We start from the raw sequence: 19,030 nt of genomic DNA, 5'->3' as shown, positions 1-19,030 counted from the left end.
TGTCCAGCTAATTTCTTTCTATTTTTTTTTTTTAGTAGAGATGGGGTCTCACTCTTGCTCAGGCTGGGCTCGAACTCCTGACCTCGAGCAATCCTCCCGCCTCAGCTTTCCAGAGTGTTAGGATTACAGGCGTGAGCCACCGTGCCCAGCCTCCACTGCATCTTAAATAGGAATCTTCTGATAGGATTAAGATGTGAGATCTTCATAAAATTATTTTATCATTTAAAATAAAATGAACTCTGAACTGTTACATTTATCTATCATACAAGATTAGAACTAGACTATTAGGCTCTAAATATAACTGAAGCATTTTTATCCAAGCACTACCCATCAGTAATACTATAATATTTTGCCCAATCTTGTGTACACTTGAAGCCCTGCCATCAGGTCTTCAACAAAATCAACACAGAACCAAATGCTGCAACTGAAGTTTCATGCTCTTGAGAAAGAAAGAGAAATAACATCTTTCTTTTATTATGTCCACTGAAGAAGAGGTCAACTTCTCTTATAAGCTCTGCCCTAAGATTTGATGTAGGTAATGATTTTTTTAAAATCTCACACTCATACAGCATCTTATAATTCACAGACAACTTTAAGACAGATATCATTTGTTGATGCCAAGAATAAGTGGAGAGGTGATGAGTGAGGACCAGGTAAGGTGCGTGGTATAACTAGGACCATGGGCAGGGGAGGAAAGGAGGGGAGGCTAGGAAGAGGAGAAGCAGTCCTGATAATATTGTTACAGAAACAATATTGCACTGAATGAAATTCACCCTACCCCCAAGGACCCAGGATTCCCTATGACACCCCAATAATCTCTTTAAGGACTGATAGTGTCCAGTTTTATGAAGGAAGAAATGTACTTCATGTCTGATTCTCACACAGCCTACTGTTTGGAAAGAGAAAGGAATTGTCCCTTGGACTGTTGTTCCCCCAATCCATCATCACAACCTATTTTTTCTTAACCATAGATATCTGTCACTTCTTTTGGAACAAGTATCTTAAAGGAATGAGACTTCCTAGAACTACCGTTCAGTCCTTCACTCCAAATGACTGAGCTACACTTCAACAAAACTGAAGTTCCCCAAAGGATCACCCGATCCAGGTCCTCTGAAAGAATCACAAATGTTTCTGTTACATACCTCAACCTGCTGGCAGATCTGTATTAGTTTGGCCATTTGATTTTCTAGTTCACTGTTGCGCTTAACCAGGTTGGTGAGGTTCATCTCCAGGGTTTGCTGTCATCGCAGAGTGTGAAGCCAGAGGGAAAGAGGGAAGAAGAGAAAAAAGAACAATGAGCTCGAGAACCAGTGTCATGTGAACATCAGTCAGTCAGTAGACAAATATTTCAAAGATTCATTGTGCACCTGCTTTGGGCCAAGCACTATTCTAGGTGCTGATTAATAATGCCGTATATTTGCTCATTACAAGGAAAAAGATTACATTCATGACTTTGTGGATGTAGGAATTGATTGGCATTAAAGCAATCTTATGTTTTCTATACCATTTTTAACTTTTCCAAGTATTTCATAGGCAATATCTCATTTTTCCCTCATAGTAATCCAGGTATTTTTCTCTTTTACACGTGAGTAGACTAAGAAAACTATACAGATGCCACTCGACTTACAAAGCAGTTACGTCCCCATAAACCTGAAAATGCATCTTCAACTTAAGCCATTTTCAACTTACAATGGGTATAACCCCATCATAAATCAAGAATGTAATCCCATCATAAGTCAAGAAGCGTACTGAATGCCTATCACATTTGCACCATAATAAAGTCGAAAAACTGGTAAGTTGAACCATTGTAAGTCAGGGACCGTCTGTCATTATTGAAAGATTGCCAGATACTACACCAGGCAATTTCATATATATTGTTTAAAAATCATAACAACCTCACAAAGTAGGAGATGCCAGCATTTTACTGGTGAGAGAACTGAGCTTCAGAGTGGGGTTAATGTGTTTTGCACAGTCATATAATTAGTATGTGGCAAAGTTAGGACTGGAACCCAGGTCTCTAGCCCTCAGTCACAGTTTTGCCCCAGTGTCCAGGAATTTTTTTTTTTTGTCTTTTTCTTCATAACATTTTATATTTATGGCTCCTTCAGAAAAAAAAAAAGAGGTAGTATTTTGAGTGTGGGATTCATCAAAATCTAGCATTGAGGCTGGGCGCGGTGGCTCACGCCTGTAATCCTAGCACTCTGGGAGGCTGAGGGGGGCGGATTGTTTGAGCTCAGGAGTTCGAGACCAGCCTGAGCAAGAGCGAGACCCCGTCTCTACTAAAAATAGAAAGAACTTAATCGACAACTAAAAATATATAGAGAGAAAAAATTAGCTGGACATGGTGGCGCATGCCTGTAGTCCCAGCTGCTCGGGAGGCTGAGGCAGGAGGATCGCTTGAGCCCAGGAGTTTGAGGTTGCTGTGAGCTAGGCTGACACCACGGCACTCTAGCCCAGGCAACAGAGAGTGAGACTCTGTCCCAAAAAAAAAAAATCTAGCATTGTCTCTCACAGCTTTCTTTGGTACTGAGGCATCGCCCACAGAGATGCCAGGCTTCAAAACGCAAAACCTGACAGCCATTGCTTACTGGTACATAGATTCTTTTAGGTACCTATTAGGAGCACTTTGCATTTCTGCTGAATATGATGTGATTACAAAAGTACTCGGAACTGTAGCATATTTTGAATTGAGCAAGCTACTCTCTCCCCATTCCTTATGTGAACAATAGAATGTTATTTCACTCTAGATTGATTATAGGCTTTTTTATATTCCTCCCCATTCCCAAATCTTCAGTTCTGGTAGCTGCTTCTCCTCCAGGACCTGCCCCAATTTCTACTCTCTCACCCACCATCCTAACATCCCATAAAGTCTGTTCCAAATGTAATACCCCCACATCTTGGCCCTTATTCTGCTAGCATTCCTTCCCTTAGTCGTGTTCATTGTTTAATTGCCGTCTCCATGGTTCCTATGGTTTGTAGTTCAAAGTTCATGCTTTAGAAAAAGTAGATGGGGGGACAAGAGGGAGAGGGGAGACATGGAGGAAGAGAGAGGACTTGTGTATTTGGCTCCTGTCCTGTCTACTAAGTAGCTGTGGCTGCTTAATATCCTTGGCACTATTCCCATGAATATATCCCAGAGGATATACTCACATAGATAGATAGATGTGTTTCTAGTCTGGGTTGCCTGATTTGACTTGTTCTTAAACTAGATTATGAGGACAAGCTTAACCCTTGCCTCCCTTCTTGCCAGATCTCCCTTGATTTCTTTGGCTTTGCTCCTATGGAAGACATTTTTCACCATTTATTCCTTTTTTTTTTTTTTGGCTTGGGGGCACAATTTCTCCCCTGACCTTCTTTAATCCCACTACTATCTCAATTTTTGGCCTTCTTAGCAAGGATAAGTGGAGGAAAGAAGGAAAAAGGGTAGCAACCAATGACTTGGGCATGATCTCTAAACTAGATTGATGTCGGGGAAATGAGAAAAAAAATATGGCACGCTGTTCAGAGATTTAATACAAAAATGTATTGAGCACCTATTGTCTTCAAGGTGCAGTGACTTCACAGATAAAGAGAAGATAAAATTAAGATGAGTCTTGAAGCATAAATAGAAATTAATAGTCAGAGAAGGAGGGGGGCAGGGTGTTCCAGGCACAAGGAACAGAGTGAGTGTAAGTAAAAAGGAATAAAGTATATGGCATGTTCAAGAACAGTAGTTTAGTTTGGCTGGAACAGAGGGTACAACAGAGTAGCAGAGGACAAGGCTGGAAATGAAGATTGAGGCCCTGTTATGAAGCTCTTGAACGCCAAGGCGAGGGGTTTGTACCTTTTGTTTTTTTAGCATTGGGGGCTTACCAAAGGCTGTTGAGCAAGGTAATGGCATAATCAGGGCTGCATTTAAGAGATCAACGTCACAGCAATATGCAAGGCAGACAGAAACAGGAAACCCCAGAGGGCAGGGACACTGGTTAGGAGAAGGCTGCAATATTTGAGGCAGTTGGTAATGCAAGTCTGGGCCAAACTAAGAGGATAATTGAAAGAAACGTGTTTCAAGAAAGGATTTGTCACTGTCAAATATGCAGAGAGTGCAAGAAATATGAGGATTCATAAAAGGCAGCTAGATTTGGTAATTAGAGGTCACAGATGACCTTTGAAAAAGGAGTTTCAGCAGGATTTTGGAAGCAGATGCCAAATCATACAGGGTTAAAGAGTACATTGGTAGTGACAAAGTAGAGGCTGCAAGTCTAGACTCCTCTTCAAAAGTTTGGCCGCAAGGTGAATATGATAGAGCTATAGTTTGATAAAAGAGTCTAGTTTAAGTTAGGGAATGGAAATTGATAATTGACCCAATCAGTTGATGATTTCCTCTAGTAGAGTGATCCAAATTCCTAGATCAATGGAAATTTCATGTATCGCAAATGAATATATTGATATATTAGGTAAATATAATGTAAATTGATGAACCCAGAGTAGATAATAATATTAGAAATCTATGTTTCCAACTGTAATGCATTTCTATTCAAACATAGGATTCCACAGGGGGGAAGTTTTTAACAAGTGCATGTGACCTGTTGCAACACTGGTCATGAAACTAATATTTCATAAATAATTCACCATGCAGAGCAGGACTAAAATCCCTGCTGTGTGTTCCTCATTTATGGCCCAGAACTGAGACTCATGCCTTCTATAAAGCCACTGAAAACAAAGATTAGGGCTGAACACATAATTTTGGGTCTGGTTGGGTTACCATCACAAAATTATGGCAAATGGTTAGTTTGCTCTGGCCCCTTAGCAACTTGCAGAATGCTAGCACATTTTAACAACACAGAACTAGAACTGACAAGATGACTCTAATTTCAACTTTACTTCATTAATATGAAAATGCTTTGAAAAATAAATCTTTGGCTAATGAAAACACCATCTGTTGATGGCTTTTTGCCACTGTTTTCTTACATTACGAGACATAATTTGAGGAAAACACTGAACATTTACTTACTCACTTGCTATTCATTTACAAGGAATTAAAGCCTCCTCTCAAATTGGAATTGATTCTCAATAATGAACATATGCAAAGGGAAGCAGAGAATTGAAACAATTAGGCAGTCTAAGGAAGTCAACCTTCCTTATCATGCTTAGTACTGACGAACCACTTAGAACTAAAAATTCTGGCCCACTCTAGGTTTGAATGATTTGGATTGATTTGGCCAAGTAATTATCTTGTCTATACTCTGGCTGAGTAAAGAAAGAGGATACATGTGTGCGTTTGTGTATGCATAAAATCTCTTTATGTAAAAGTAAACATGTCTCTTTGTTGTTGTTCGTTTTTGAAAAATTGGTTTGTTTTGCTCTTCTCTTGTGCAATCTAGTTAATGACTCGGCCAGGTTCCGTCTGTCTAAGCCCAGTCAGTGCAACTTTCTCAGAACAGTTGAACTGTGACAGCAAGAGAGCCAAAGTGGCAGGGGAGATTGGAATGGAGATATCTGCTGTGAGGCAGGAGGTTGGCAGGGGGAGCAGGATGAAGCTCCCATTTCCTGCTGCAGGAGGTTACCTCTGGGTCCTTCCGTGCTTCCCCTTTGTGAGGGTTAGAGAAGCCATTTTAGTTTATGAAACTGTGAGACCCTCTTCGCCTCCAGATGACTACATCATGCTAGCTCTCACAAAATTGTACATGTGTCTAAACGGCACAAAGTGAGAGGAAGATTTGGCTAGCTTGCATAACAGATTTTAAAAGGCCTGAGTTAGCTAAATTGGCAGTCTACACCGATTCCGTTTTTACCCATGTTCCACTTCATTTGTATTGTATAGACTTGGCCTCTTTGTGTTCTGTTTTTCCCTTCCCAAAGAGGAAAATGTTTTGCTATCTGAGAAAACCGGTCGCAGGCTATTCTCCTTCCAAACAGCATCCCATTAAAAGAAATGGCTTCTCTAACCCTCTCAAATAATTGCTGGGCTCTTTTCTACTTCTCTAGACACAGATTGTTTCAGGGAGCTTTTTCATTGGCTCCCTCAAGAAACCTAGCCATACAACGAAACACCAGCCCTTCATTAAAGTGAGACAGATTTTACCCTTATGGGGCAAACTGGACCATGATCTCCATTAGTCATGCTCCAAGAAGACACATGTATTCACACATATATGAGCACATCTACATACACCAATCAGACACAGTAAATACTAAGGCCTAAAAAGGGGTGCAGTTTTTGTTAGTTCTATTGAAACATGTCATACATGCCATTGATGTCTGTAGTCTCTTTTGCTTTCTAAAATGTACAAGGGGAACATTATCTAAACCTAGACAAGATCTTGACTGTTTCAATGTGGGAACTGAATCTTAGGGTGGCGGGCGGAGGAGTGGAGGATAAGAAGGGCAGAAAAGCCAATCCACCCCAAACCTGAGTCTTCCCAATTGACAGACGACAGCTTCGTCTTTAAAAATAATCTGAGCCAGTGACCCCATTACTATTCTTTGACATGCTCTTTTTTGACATCCTGTCTACACACCCAAGTTCCCAGCTCTTCCAAAAGCCAGAAGGCAGAATCTTCACATACTTTGGGGGTCGCAGTCTGCTTTCTTTTTTTAACTGCTTGTCTTAAAATACTTACTTTGCTTTTGCTTCAGTCTGTCACTTTATGTATCAATTACATATGGCCTTTCAACAACAGAACACGCCATCTGGTACACAAACTGAAGCCCACACCCTTATGCCAGAATTTATTCTTTCCGCAAACATTTATTTGCTGTTGTATAGACACAGGCTACGTCCCAGAATGAGATGCAGGTGACATACTGGATGTATATCATGTAGGTCTGCTCTACCTGAGGTTTGTTAAAGAATAATCAGACCCTCAAGCCAGGTTAAACAGTTGCCATCCCTCTTCAGATGGTTCTGCAAGGACCCACACCTCCCCCACTCTCAGGAATGCTACCCAAACCATCCCTCATTCTTTTTTTCCCCCTCTCTTCAGGTGCATAGCATGATTAAATCTCTAGCTCAAATGGGTAAATTATTATTTGGACCTTCCAAAAGAAAACCTGTACTAAAAACCTAAATCCAGTGTTTATTTTGATAACTCAGAATAGTGAGCCAAAGCCAACTCTACTTTCCTGGAGGCTTCAGGATTGTATTCCACTTGTACTATTCCTCTTCAGTTACTGCCTCTCCTACACATCTTCTTCTTTCTTTCATCTGCTATTCCTTCATGTCTAGTTTCTAGACCATAAGTGTGCTGCAAGTCTCAATCCTTGACCCTCACTCGGCTCTACCTCCATGCTGAGGACATCCATATCTATTTCTCTAGCCCCAATCTTTCAGCCACTAAAAAAGCCCGAATTAACTCCTTCTAGGATACCTGCCCTTACAGTTCTGAGAGTACCCCATCCTTTCTCTCCTCCAGATGTTTGAACAAAGCTCTTTTCTCTTGACTAGATCACTCTCCTTCCCTGACCCCAACCCTGACAGGGGGCTTCAAAAATCCACTCAAATTCTCTTTTGATGTCCCTCCTGTGCTCTCTCACAACCTGCTGTGCTCTTCCACTGTCACAGCACTCACCACACTGTCTTGTAACTTTATCCTTAATTGTCTGTCTCCCTACACCAAACTGGGAGTTCCACCAGGGCTGGGACTGTGGTGTCTTAATCATTGTAACCCCAACACCTATCCTGGTGCCTGGAACCTAATAAGTGTTTGAATGAGTGAATGTTGAAAGACCCCAAATCACATAAATCTCAAATCTAAAGTCAAAGCATCCCACCAAAACTGCCACCCCTTCATAATGCCTGCATTTTTGTCCTCAGTACCACCATTCTTCAAGACACCTCCAACTGAGAAATTCTTTTTTAATACTTTCTCTCTATTGTCTATAACCACTACAGTCATTCACCAAGTCCTGTAAATTCTTCTTCATTGACTCTCTCCAGTTTGACCCTTCTTCTCCAACAAATTCATTCATAGAGCCAGGCCTGGTGGTTCATGTCTATAGTCCCAGCTATTTGGGAGTCTGAGGCAGGAGAATCACTTGAGCCTAGGAGTTCAAAACCAGCCTGGGCAACATAGTGAGACCCCATATCAAACAACAACAATAACAAACTCGAATTTATTCATGATTCCCTGTTTGTGAGCTCAATGCCATCCTCTCCCTGACCTCTCCTCTGTGTTTCAGAGCATCCTGTGCAAACCTCTGTTGTGGCACTTATCATACTGAATTGGAATTTTCTATTTACTTGTCTATCTCCCCTACTAAGCTCAAAGCCCCTTTAGGGCAGGGACTGTGCCTTATTTCCTGTGTCCCCAGCTCCTACCACAATGTCCAAAGTGTTCAATAAACAAAGTGAGTGTTCATTAATTGTCTGTTAAATGAATGAATGAATGAATCCCTAGTCTAAATCCCTGATGCTATGGTTTAAGTTATTGTCTGTTCTATCTTCAGGGAAGACAAAGAACAAAGCATTACCTCATCATAACAACCTTTCATGAACTTGAAAGCCATTATCTTATTTTTCTTTTCTTCATTTCTTTGGGTTCAATAATTCTTGTTTCCTTAATCTTTCGTCACCTATATTATATTTCTGTTGTTACTTTGCTCAACAATAACAGACAGGATTTTCATCCACCCAAGAATAATCTCTGAGTTAACATTTTATAAATTGTTCTCAAACTAATGATTGCTAGCTCCTTTCAAATGTTGATGAGAAGACTCAGGACAAAAGAAAAATAGAAAGATAGACGTACAGATAATAGGAGTATCTACTTGCTAAACTTGCTCTCAAATCAAAGAAACAACAGAAAACATCTTCCAAAACAGGGTTCCATTAATACTAAATGAATTCAGAGCCAGAGAAATCAATATAAATCTTGGAGGGAAAAGAACAGGGGTTCAAATGAGTCTCAGGACAGTTTGAGTAGAGATGGAGTAAAATGCATTTTTATCCACATACACACATGAAACATGTACAGATTTATACATACTACGTGTAATGAGTAAGTCTCGGACAGTCAAGAGACCACAGAGAAGCCAGATCTACAAGCAAAAATTATTTTATGATCATGAATTGAAGGCTGGTTTAGCTGAGAAACCCCATGGGCAGATACTGTGCCCACCCCAAAACACACATGTCCACCACCATCACCATCACACCCTAGGGCACACAAATCTGGACGCAAATGCTTTGCTGTTATTATATGTAGCCACTGTGATTTAGCACCTGAGTGACAGTGAGAAACAACTTTTTCTGTTCTCTCACCTCTGGTAACCCAACCTGGTCTCCACTGAAGATTTTTCTTATCATGAGCATATGTGATTTGGTTCATTTATTAGAATGATCCCTAGCCTCAGGAAGGGTTCTGCTGAGGCTCTAACTCTCCTTAGGGTGGCTACAGAAAGTATGCCTCACAGTCATGGCCCCCTCCTATCCAACTTATCAGAAAACTCACACAGACACTCTCTCATCTTCACGTACAGTGACACACATTTATAGATGCACTTTGATACACAGACACACAGTCATTATCAGCCACTCATTCATGCAGGAATACACGTACTCGTATATAGTGATGCACACATTATGTATTCAAAGATGCCCTCTCTCAACCCAGTCTCTCAGAAAGACATTACTCTCCCTTTCTCTTATATTTATACTGGTTCAGAAATAGTCAAATGCCCATTGGTACATAAGTTGAGAGGGTCTGTCTTGGCAGACAGAAGTGGGTGTCAAGTGGATGAGTAGACAAATGACTGAGAGAAGGTGGTGGCTGAGTGAGAATGGGTGGGTGGATGACAGAGTGACTGAGTAGGAAGGAGGACAAGTAATCAACTGTGATAAGATTCTAGACTATCATATTTTCCAACCTTTTAACTCTCATTGTGGCTTTCCTTTGAACATTCTCCAAGTCTCATATCTCCCTTCTCTTTGTCTGGCAATCTTTAGCTCTCTCTGTCTCAGTGTCTCTTGCCGTGTGTGTGTGTGTGTGTGTGTGTGTGTGTGTGTGTGTGTGTTTTACTTTCCCATGACAAAAAGCTTACTCCAGTGCCAGGTAATATTTTATAACTACAAGATCCCTGATAGGTAAATGTAACTGCACTTAAGAATTATATGTAGAAATGAATTTGTGGAAATGTAATGAGAAAAAGAAAATGTGCTTGTTTATTCCTTTCAGGAAATTCCTCTATTCCCCCTGGTTTTCATCAACTATATTTTTGGCAGGCTGTGGGCATGGAAATGTGAAGACATCACTCTCAAAGAGAATTATAATAATCACATCTGATTTACACAGATGTCACCATAGGGTTAGGCAGTTGGAAAATCCAGCAATCAAAATGAATAGGCACTTTAATTAAGGACATGCTGGACGTGCCATACTTTTGCTAACACTCTGGTTTTGAATATTTTCAATAGTTCACGGGAGATTTTTTTTCCAGACTTTTAAATTATTCATAATGGCAAGCCAGATTTACATCTTCTAAGATGAGAACCAAAGGAAGCTAAAAACACTGGTATACTTCCTGAAAATCCATTATGACTGAATTCATTTGGATTTCTTAAGCAAATACTATGTGTGCTAGACGCTAAGGAGTAGAATACTGGAGAAATAAAAGACATTGTATCTGGCCTCAAGGAGTTTGTGGTGTAGCTATGGTGTGTTAGAGTGGCCTTGTGGGGTTTGAATGGAGCACTAAAGAATAGGTAGGATTCCTAAGCAGGCCATGAGCAGAGCACTAGTGAAAGTTAAGAGTCAGAAAAGAGAATAGTATGTTCAGCAGACAGTTAGGAAGGAGGCTCACCTCAGTAGATGAAGGTAGCATGTTTGAGAGGAGTAGGGGAAAAAATTAATGGGCAGCACAGGAACTGAGCTGTACAGGACTTAGAATATCAAGTTGAGTTCTGTCAGTATTAGACAGCCACTGAAATTTGACCTCTTTTTATGAAGCCAACATTCATTAATACAATAATATCAATATTTTATAATGGAAGAAACTCATGTGATAATGAAAATTCTAAAATGTGAAGCAGTTTTATAGAAATGCAACATATGCCATGAACTAAGATATATACTGGGACTAGCAAGCAAAAACAGAGCAGCAATGGAGAGAATAAATATTTACTCTCAATGACTGTTACAAACACAAGTACCCTTCAAAATTGAAGAAATAATTGAAACACTGGTAGCCTTCCAAAGGACATGTGTCCTGCATCTCAACCCTATAGGTAGACTAGACAACTAAATACGATCATAAAAGTATACTAAGTACTCCAAGTCCTCTGATCCATTTTGAGTACATGTTAAAAAGACAGGTTAGCTTCTGGTTATTCTGAGTTTTTATCTATAACATAATGGTTTTATTCTTTATTGAACAAATAAATATTAGCAGCCACTAATCCTAAGCAGGAAGGTTAGTACATAAAAAGTACTTGCAAATGCCAACAATGAAGCTCCAGAACCAAAAAGTAAAAATAAACACTGTATCAGCTACTGGCCAGAAAGGCAACCCCCCAGATATATATAGATATATATACTATCATTCTTCCCCTTCTCCTACAGGACTGGTGGGCTCTTCTCAGGGCCAGGGAAGTATCAGGCAGTCTCCCCCATAGCTTCTGCCAGCCAGCTTTCTCCTTTCTCCTTGGGGAAGAATCGAGCAGATTAAGGGGATAATCTTAAATGCTTTTCTAATTCAAAATTAACCCAAAGAAGTGAGTATATGTGACACTAAAAGTCAGATTTCCTCTCTGCTTAATGTGGAGAATTAATATCTTTTTACACTTGACACCAAACCAAAGCGACCTCGCCCCCACCATACACACCAACAAGCAGCACCTCCCTCTCCCTCCCCGAAGTCCAAGATGTTCCAGACAACATAACGAACCACACAGTTGGGAATGATTCATGTGTTTCCATTCTCCATCCAAAAATGAGCAAAAATAGTTTCCACTTAATTTATAATCAGAATTTTCTGCACATTTCCTAGAATATTAAAGGGGAACTATTCAAAATGTAGCCTTTCTCTAAAAATTACTGATTAGTCACAGACTAAAGTATTTTTTGGTAAAAATAATTTTGTGTTCCATCTATCCCTGGAGATGAGGGCTATAGCTGCATGATGCCAAATATCTAATCAATTATCCAGTGTTTTCATGTTTTCGGATGTTTTCAAATAGCTGGTGTTCTGTAGATACAGGCTTACTCTATCCAGTGTTTTTGTTATCTCAACAGTACATATGGATACAGATTTTTCTGTTTGGAACATTTCTCAAGGCCAATGCCTTATTGTAGTTCCAACACCTGCAAATATTTGGCAGAGATTGTTCCATCCTCTCCATAACCCCCACTCTTCCTACAACGCCACCCTATCTTTTGCCATTATGAAGCTGTAAGTTTATACAATATGTCCTTTCCTTGATGCCATCATTCGTTCACCTGTGACCCATGAAATGTGCAGTTGCTGGAGCATAAAGTTTCAAATCACATTTCATGGGGAAAACTTAAGTCCAAAACAAAGTGGCAGTAGGCTACAGTAGAGAGGAGAGTTAACTCAATCTAGAGGCTGATTTACAGTTCCAGCTTTTCTATTACTAACCAGTTCTGTGACTTTGACCAAAGCACTTAACCTATCAAAGTCTCAGTTTATACAACTTTAAAGTGTAGGGCTTCAACTAGACCAAGTCAAAGGACTAATATATTATGAGCCTAAGAAGTGAAGTCAATGAGATTATTCCTCTCTGCAGCCTTGATATGAATTATAGAATCACCTTGAGTGAAATCAAAAGATAAACATTGAATTTTGTACAAATATATAAATATTATATACAAATAATAGCCAAAAGAGGCACAAACTGGCCGGGCGCGGTGGCTCACGCCTGTAATCCTAGCTTTCTGGGAGGCCGAGGCGGGCGGATTGTTTGAGCTCAGGAGTTCGAGACCAGCCTGAGCAAGAGCGAGACCCCGTCTCTACTAAAAAATAGAAATAAATGATCTGGACAACTAAAAATACATATATAGAAAAAATTAGCTGGGCATGGTGGCGCATGCCTGTAGTCCCAGCTACTCGGGAGGCTGAGGCAGGAGGATTACTTGAGCCCAGGAGTTTAAGGTTGCTGTGAGCTAGGCTGACGCCACGGCACTCACTCTAGCCCGGGCAAAAGAGTGAGACTCTGTCCCCCCCCCCAAAAAAAAAAGAGGCACAAACCATTGTCAGTGTGACTACTGTCAATATTACTTGCAACAAATTACAGAAGAGAAAACATGTTCGATTCTGAGTACTGCTACCCTCACCAACATTCATATGTAATTTTTACATAATTTACAACGAGTTTTCCACAGTATGGCAGGAAGGAAATCTCCACTTCCTTTTTGCCCCCCTTTTATCCTATCTGGGTCTTTTCTCTAGCTTGATTTATATACTCAGGCCCTAGTTTGGGGTAGTAATCTCACTATCCATTTAAATGTTTTATTTTTCTGGAATCTCTGTTAAGTAGCTCCCTTCTTAAGAGAAATTATACAACATAGCAGGCAAGCAATGGTGATAAAACAATTTGCTCAACCTGTCATTTGCTAATATGAATGTGAAGTAGGAAGATGTTTAAAAATAGGTACTTAGACTTGCACATAAATATTCTATAATTTCAGAAAACTCTGTCCACTGAACACAAATGAGAGACCAGGAACTTCTAAGGCAAGAACTGTAAACAAGTGCTTCAGTCTATAGCCCATAACAATGAACACTGTCACAAAATTTGATACTAGATTAAATATTTTTGCCTTCAGTTTAAATTTTTAGTTCAGATATTTTATCATCCCTTCTGATTTCATGGTACACTGAAGTTTCTTTTTTGTTTGTTTGTTTTGTTTTGTTTTTAAAGGCAGGCTTAGAATTAGCCCTGTGTTAAGTGTTTAATGGCAATTTGTAATGGCCAATGCCAAACATTTTTTTCTTTAGTGTATTGAGTATGTAAACACAAACATACACTAATGTCCTCCACAAAAATCTCTCACCTACATAGATACACTTAGACACCTCCACCTCCACCTCCACAGAGATACACCCCACCTTCCCATTGCTATATACATACATATGCAAATCAGCACACATGCTAATTATAGTACACCTACACAGGTATTCACATACTTAAAAGAAGAGGTGGAAAGATGGCAGCTAAGATATGTAACGTGCACTACATCACTGACAGAGGAGGGTGCTCTTTCCCTGGATGGACGACTGGTGTGGCAGGCCATGGGCTAACTCCCCCAGAATTGGCCAGAAGTGTATGAATGCAAGAAGGCTTATGCAACACATGAGACAGGTTCCTGTGAGAGCTTGCAGGTGAGTAGGTTATTCCTCATGAGAACAACTTGAGTTAACTCATTTGGCATGTATGAAAAATGATCCATTTTATTAGGGAACTTGATAACTATATAACTGCATACTAAGAGACAAAGTTGTATGAGGGATATTTCCCCAGATCCCTTACCTTGAGTTTCTCAAATCGATCGTTCAGGGATGCGACCTGATGGTCTCGGTGACGACCCACCAGTTTGCATAAGGCACAGATCAGTTGGTCATCAGATACACAGTACATGTTCACCTTCTCATTCTCATGGTCCAGGCAGGTGATCCCTCGAAGATGTGTGTCTGGCAATGGTTCCACCAGGCGGTGGCTGGTGAAAGGTTTCTTGTTGGGGTGTGTGGCCCGCAGGCAGCGGTCACAGTAGGAGACCTCACAGGTGATGCATGTTTTCACTGCATCCCTTGGTGGGTCCTGCTCACAGAATTGGCAAGCAATTCGCTCACTAGACATGGCGGTGCTGGGCCTATAAGTCCTCTCCCGGCGGCTCTCACTTGGAGAATTAGGCCCACTGACTGAAGCCTTCTGGAAGCGATCAATAATGTTCTGCAGGGTCACATTCCTCTTGAGGCCGTCCAGGCCCCGGTGGTTCAGCGAGATAACATACCTGCATGTAGGACACTGGAAAGCAGTAATGGGTTCAATGGATTCACCAGAGCTGCAGCTTGAGAGCAAGATGCGATGGGCACAGCTGAAGCAAAGGCTATGAGCACAAGGGAGCAGAAGGGGGTCTTCAAACAACTCTAGGCAGATTGGACAGGTCAATTCAGACTCCAGTGTTTCCATCTTTAGTGAAAATAATCCTGCTGAGGCATTAAGAACCACAGAGGCTGGGCTTTCACCTGCAAAGAATACAATGCAAGAGTCATTAAGCATTTCTAAAGGAAAAGTAGATATAACGTAATTATGCACTAACCAATGGAAGCTTTACATGCTGGGCTCCCCAGGGATGCATGAGCAATAGGAAAGTAATTTGGGAATTAATCAGGAAGCCTTTCTCCCCCTTCAAACCTTGTTTTTGACAAATGCCTGAGTTTATTTTCCTGCACTAATAAATAGAACCGGTGGCTACCTCTGAATCCTGGTTGACTGAGTAACATTACCATTCCAGCTCACAACATTGGCATGGATCATTCTCTCACATATTCTACACTGCCCCATCTCTTGTCCTGGGCTATGATGAGGCTGAGGCTCTGCAAAATTCTCAATCTCTGTTCTCCAGTATTGTTCTTTATTTCACATCAAGGTAAAATATAGGAGCCCCTCCTATTTCACATCCAGTGGGAGGAAAACAAGGCCATATTTTAAACTAACTCTCCACTTCCTGAAAAGATTCCATTCTGAGAGCCTGCATAAAAAAGAAGAGAGAACTTTAGAAAAATGTAGTTCTTGGTACAGAATAATAAGCTCTTCTTCAAAGTGTAAACTTGAATTACTTCCTATTATCACACATGGAGATTTCTATTCCATCCTATTTCTAATAAACTGAATTCCTAGAGACTACAGATGACAGTTTTCATTTTCTTCCCTCACCTACAGAAAACCCTTCATTTCATCAAATCAAATGAAGAATGATTTCAACTTTTTGACTTACTCAGCAATAGTTGCTGATCAATGATGAAGTCATATTACCTTGTGGCTTCAGTTTGCTTTTATTATTAAATACCTGCTGAACTAGCAGCACAAGCCTGTTATAAAGCTCACCTCCCATGTGTCTTTTCATACTTCCTAAACATAACAGGATGCAAATCAAGATCCAGATAGAAATTAGCAAGGTAAGCAGCCAAAAATTTTCAGATGTGGTAACCTTCATTTTAGCGTGCAGAGAATAAAAGAAGTCCCCAGCTGACAAGAAACTAACCTCTTGGTCAATCTATCTATTCTCCCACAGGCATTTCTGTGCTGAATACATACATACATACTGCCATGTGTCTTCCACTAATTAAAATCCACACACACAACTAAGTTAGCCTTAACTAAGGAAAAAATATAAAACATCTTATTGACTGAAAATGTTAGTCCTATTTATAGGGAAGAGAAAGGCATCTTTTGCTTCTGAGTGGTTTCTATTCATCATCTCACTGTCATTGGGGACACTCAGCAGGGCTTGAAAATTTGATTCTGCTATTGATATTTGTTCAGATATTGTCATTTATCAGTGCTATCTACATATCTCACAGGATAAATAAATACTGAATACAATCGTACCATGTGTGTAAGTACAATAGATGTATAACTAAAAGCTGTTTCTAAATCAAACCTTTTAAGTGCACTGAACTAACTAACTAATGGCAATCAATAGGAAACTGGGCTATAAAAGTAAAGAATCGTTTTGTAAATCAGTCACTCTCAATTGGTTTAGTAGGTTTGTGTTTGTATAGAAACTTTTTTTAAAAAAAAGTGAGACGTGGTATTTTTATTTTACAATTTACAAGTGCTTGAAAATTGTTAGCCAGTATTTTGTAGCTTATAACATCTATCAGCATTCATCTATAGAGATGAAAAAGTAAAACAATTAAAATGTACACTTTTCATTGAATCTTAGAATTGGAAGAGACTTTAGAGATGAAAGATTCCAATTTTCACTGAAGGCAGGAATAGTGCCTTAGATAGATCCACTTGCTATATCCCTCAGATGCTCGAATTCAACATATCCATAAATGAACTTGTTATGCTCATCCTCACTCCTGCAAAACAAAACAAAACACACACACACACACACACACACACACACACACACAAAAATACCTGTTCCTCTTCCGATTTTCCCTATATGGTGAATATTACCATCTAAGCCTACAAACCTAGGAGTTCTCTCATTTACACATCTATCACTTCAACCACTGGTGGTTTCCAGAACATTCTGTTTTATTTCATTTACATATCTGTATCTCCAGGTAACTCTCCCTGATCCTTGAGGGCATTGACTATTTCATAGTTTTATTCACAGCATGGTGCCTCATACAAACTGGGTACTGTATTCAATAATTGTTAGTGAAGCATCCCTTAAACCAGAAGTAAGAAGGGAGCCAGCATTTATTGAGCACCTCCTGCTTTCTGGGTACTCGGTTAAGTACTGGGTACTTTATACATTATGTCACTAAATTCTTTCAGGAAGCCTGTGAGGAAGTTACTGGTACTATATCCATCTTATAGTCATGAAATTGGAGCTTAGAGTCATTAATCAACCAGAAACATACATACCAGAGCACAGGTCAGTCTAATGCCAATGCCTTTGCTCTTTCCCCTACACCTTAGTTTCAATCATCTCAACTCCTTCACTTAAGTTTACCTTGACTATTAAGGAGAGGGCTTCTAAACAGCATGTTTCCACTTCTATTTTTGTCTGTCTCTCTGTGTCCCTCTGAGTTTCTCTGAATTTGTCTAACTCATTTTGAATACCTTCCAGGGTCATATCTCTTTCTTTAGGCCCATCTCCACCTCACGCTGCACTTCTACTACTACTTCTTCTAGAACTGTATGTCTGCATTCCTCAATGTCTGTGTTGGAAGCTACCTGGGTTGGTCAGGAATATTGCTGAAAGGCATGTATTATGTGTTGAAACTTATATAAAAACAATTAGAGTACCACAGCTCTCCTAAGTCTTAGGAGGGTGCCATATAAATTCTCTGTACAGAGGAAAAGCTCTTCTGTTTTGCCTGAAGCTCTAAAATTTGTTCGCAGTCAGTGTAACACTTGAACCTCACTATGAAATTAAGCTTGGGAAAGTACGCTATGGACCAGGAAGATTGCCTTGGATAAGGTCAAAATAAGATTTTTTTTTTTTTTTTTGAGACAGAGTCTCACTCTCTGTTGCCTGGGCTGGAGTACAGTGGCATCGTCATACTTCACTGCAACCTCAAACTCCTGGGTTCAGGCGATCCTCCTGCCTCAGCCTTCTGAGTAGCTGGAACTACAGGTGCACACCACCATGCCCAGTTAATTTTTTAAAAAACTTTTTTTTTGTAGAGACAGGGGCTCTCTATGTTGACCAGGCTGGTCTTGAACTCCTGGCCTCAAGCAATCCTCCCGCCTTGGCCTCTCAAAGTGCTAGGATTACAGGCATGAGTCACCAGGCCCATCCTGAAATAGAAATTTTAACCAGTGACTTCTGAACATCCTAGAACTGCAGAATGTTGTGTGTATGTCATATATGCATTTTTGTGGGGACAGGATTGTCCAAAGCTTTCAAAAGATTCTCAAGGGTCCTTGAAAGAAAAAAATTCAAGCATTAGTACTCTAAAATAACCTACCTTAACTGATTTCAGCTCTATAAAGAATACTATAAGATGGTTACTGTCTGTTGCTTATTGTAAGTAACTTTTCTATACTGTTTCTATGCTATTTGACTTTATTGTCATATAGTACCTGTTTTAGCCAATTTTAGGGAACTGAATATGTTTTTCAACTTCTTCAAACATGTGTTCAATCATTTCTCATTGATGAAGCCTCCTTGTTCTGGTTACTCCTAATATTTTAGCATCCTTTCAACTATCCTCCACTTTCCCTACCTCCTTGATTATCTAAGCACCTTTACAATATCCTTTATATGCATTGTATCATTTAATTTTCATAACAATTCTCTAAAAGTTAGGTACTGTTATTATAAGAAAGGGTAACTCGTCCAAGGTCATACTTGTTTGCAAGTAGCAAAGCTAAGAATCAAACTTAGAATAAAACTCCAGAAATAAA

At 39.9% G+C, this 19,030-nt stretch overlaps 1 protein-coding gene across 1 annotated transcript in view; it reads right to left on the bottom strand.

Moving 5' to 3' along the window:
- Positions 1–15,178, bottom strand: part of MID2 (midline 2) — a 70,164-nt gene extending 54,986 nt beyond the window's left edge. Inside the window, exons 1-2 of the mRNA XM_012644795.1 lie at positions 14,465–15,178; positions 1,143–1,238 (exon numbers count right to left, since the gene is read on the bottom strand). Coding sequence (XP_012500249.1) covers positions 1,143–1,238; positions 14,465–15,124 — 756 coding nt within the window. The 5' untranslated portion in view covers positions 15,125–15,178. The remainder of the gene's footprint in view (positions 1–1,142; positions 1,239–14,464) is intronic.
- Between the last annotated feature and the right edge of the window lie 3,852 nt (positions 15,179–19,030).

The sequence above is a fragment of the Propithecus coquereli genome, unplaced genomic scaffold, assembly GCF_000956105.1.
Source record: "Propithecus coquereli isolate 6110/MARCELLA unplaced genomic scaffold, Pcoq_1.0 Scaffold104, whole genome shotgun sequence".
Classification (NCBI taxonomy): Eukaryota; Metazoa; Chordata; class Mammalia; order Primates; family Indriidae; genus Propithecus; species Propithecus coquereli.
Note: the sequence above shows the minus strand (reverse complement) of the source record. Positions and strands in the feature narration are given on the sequence as shown.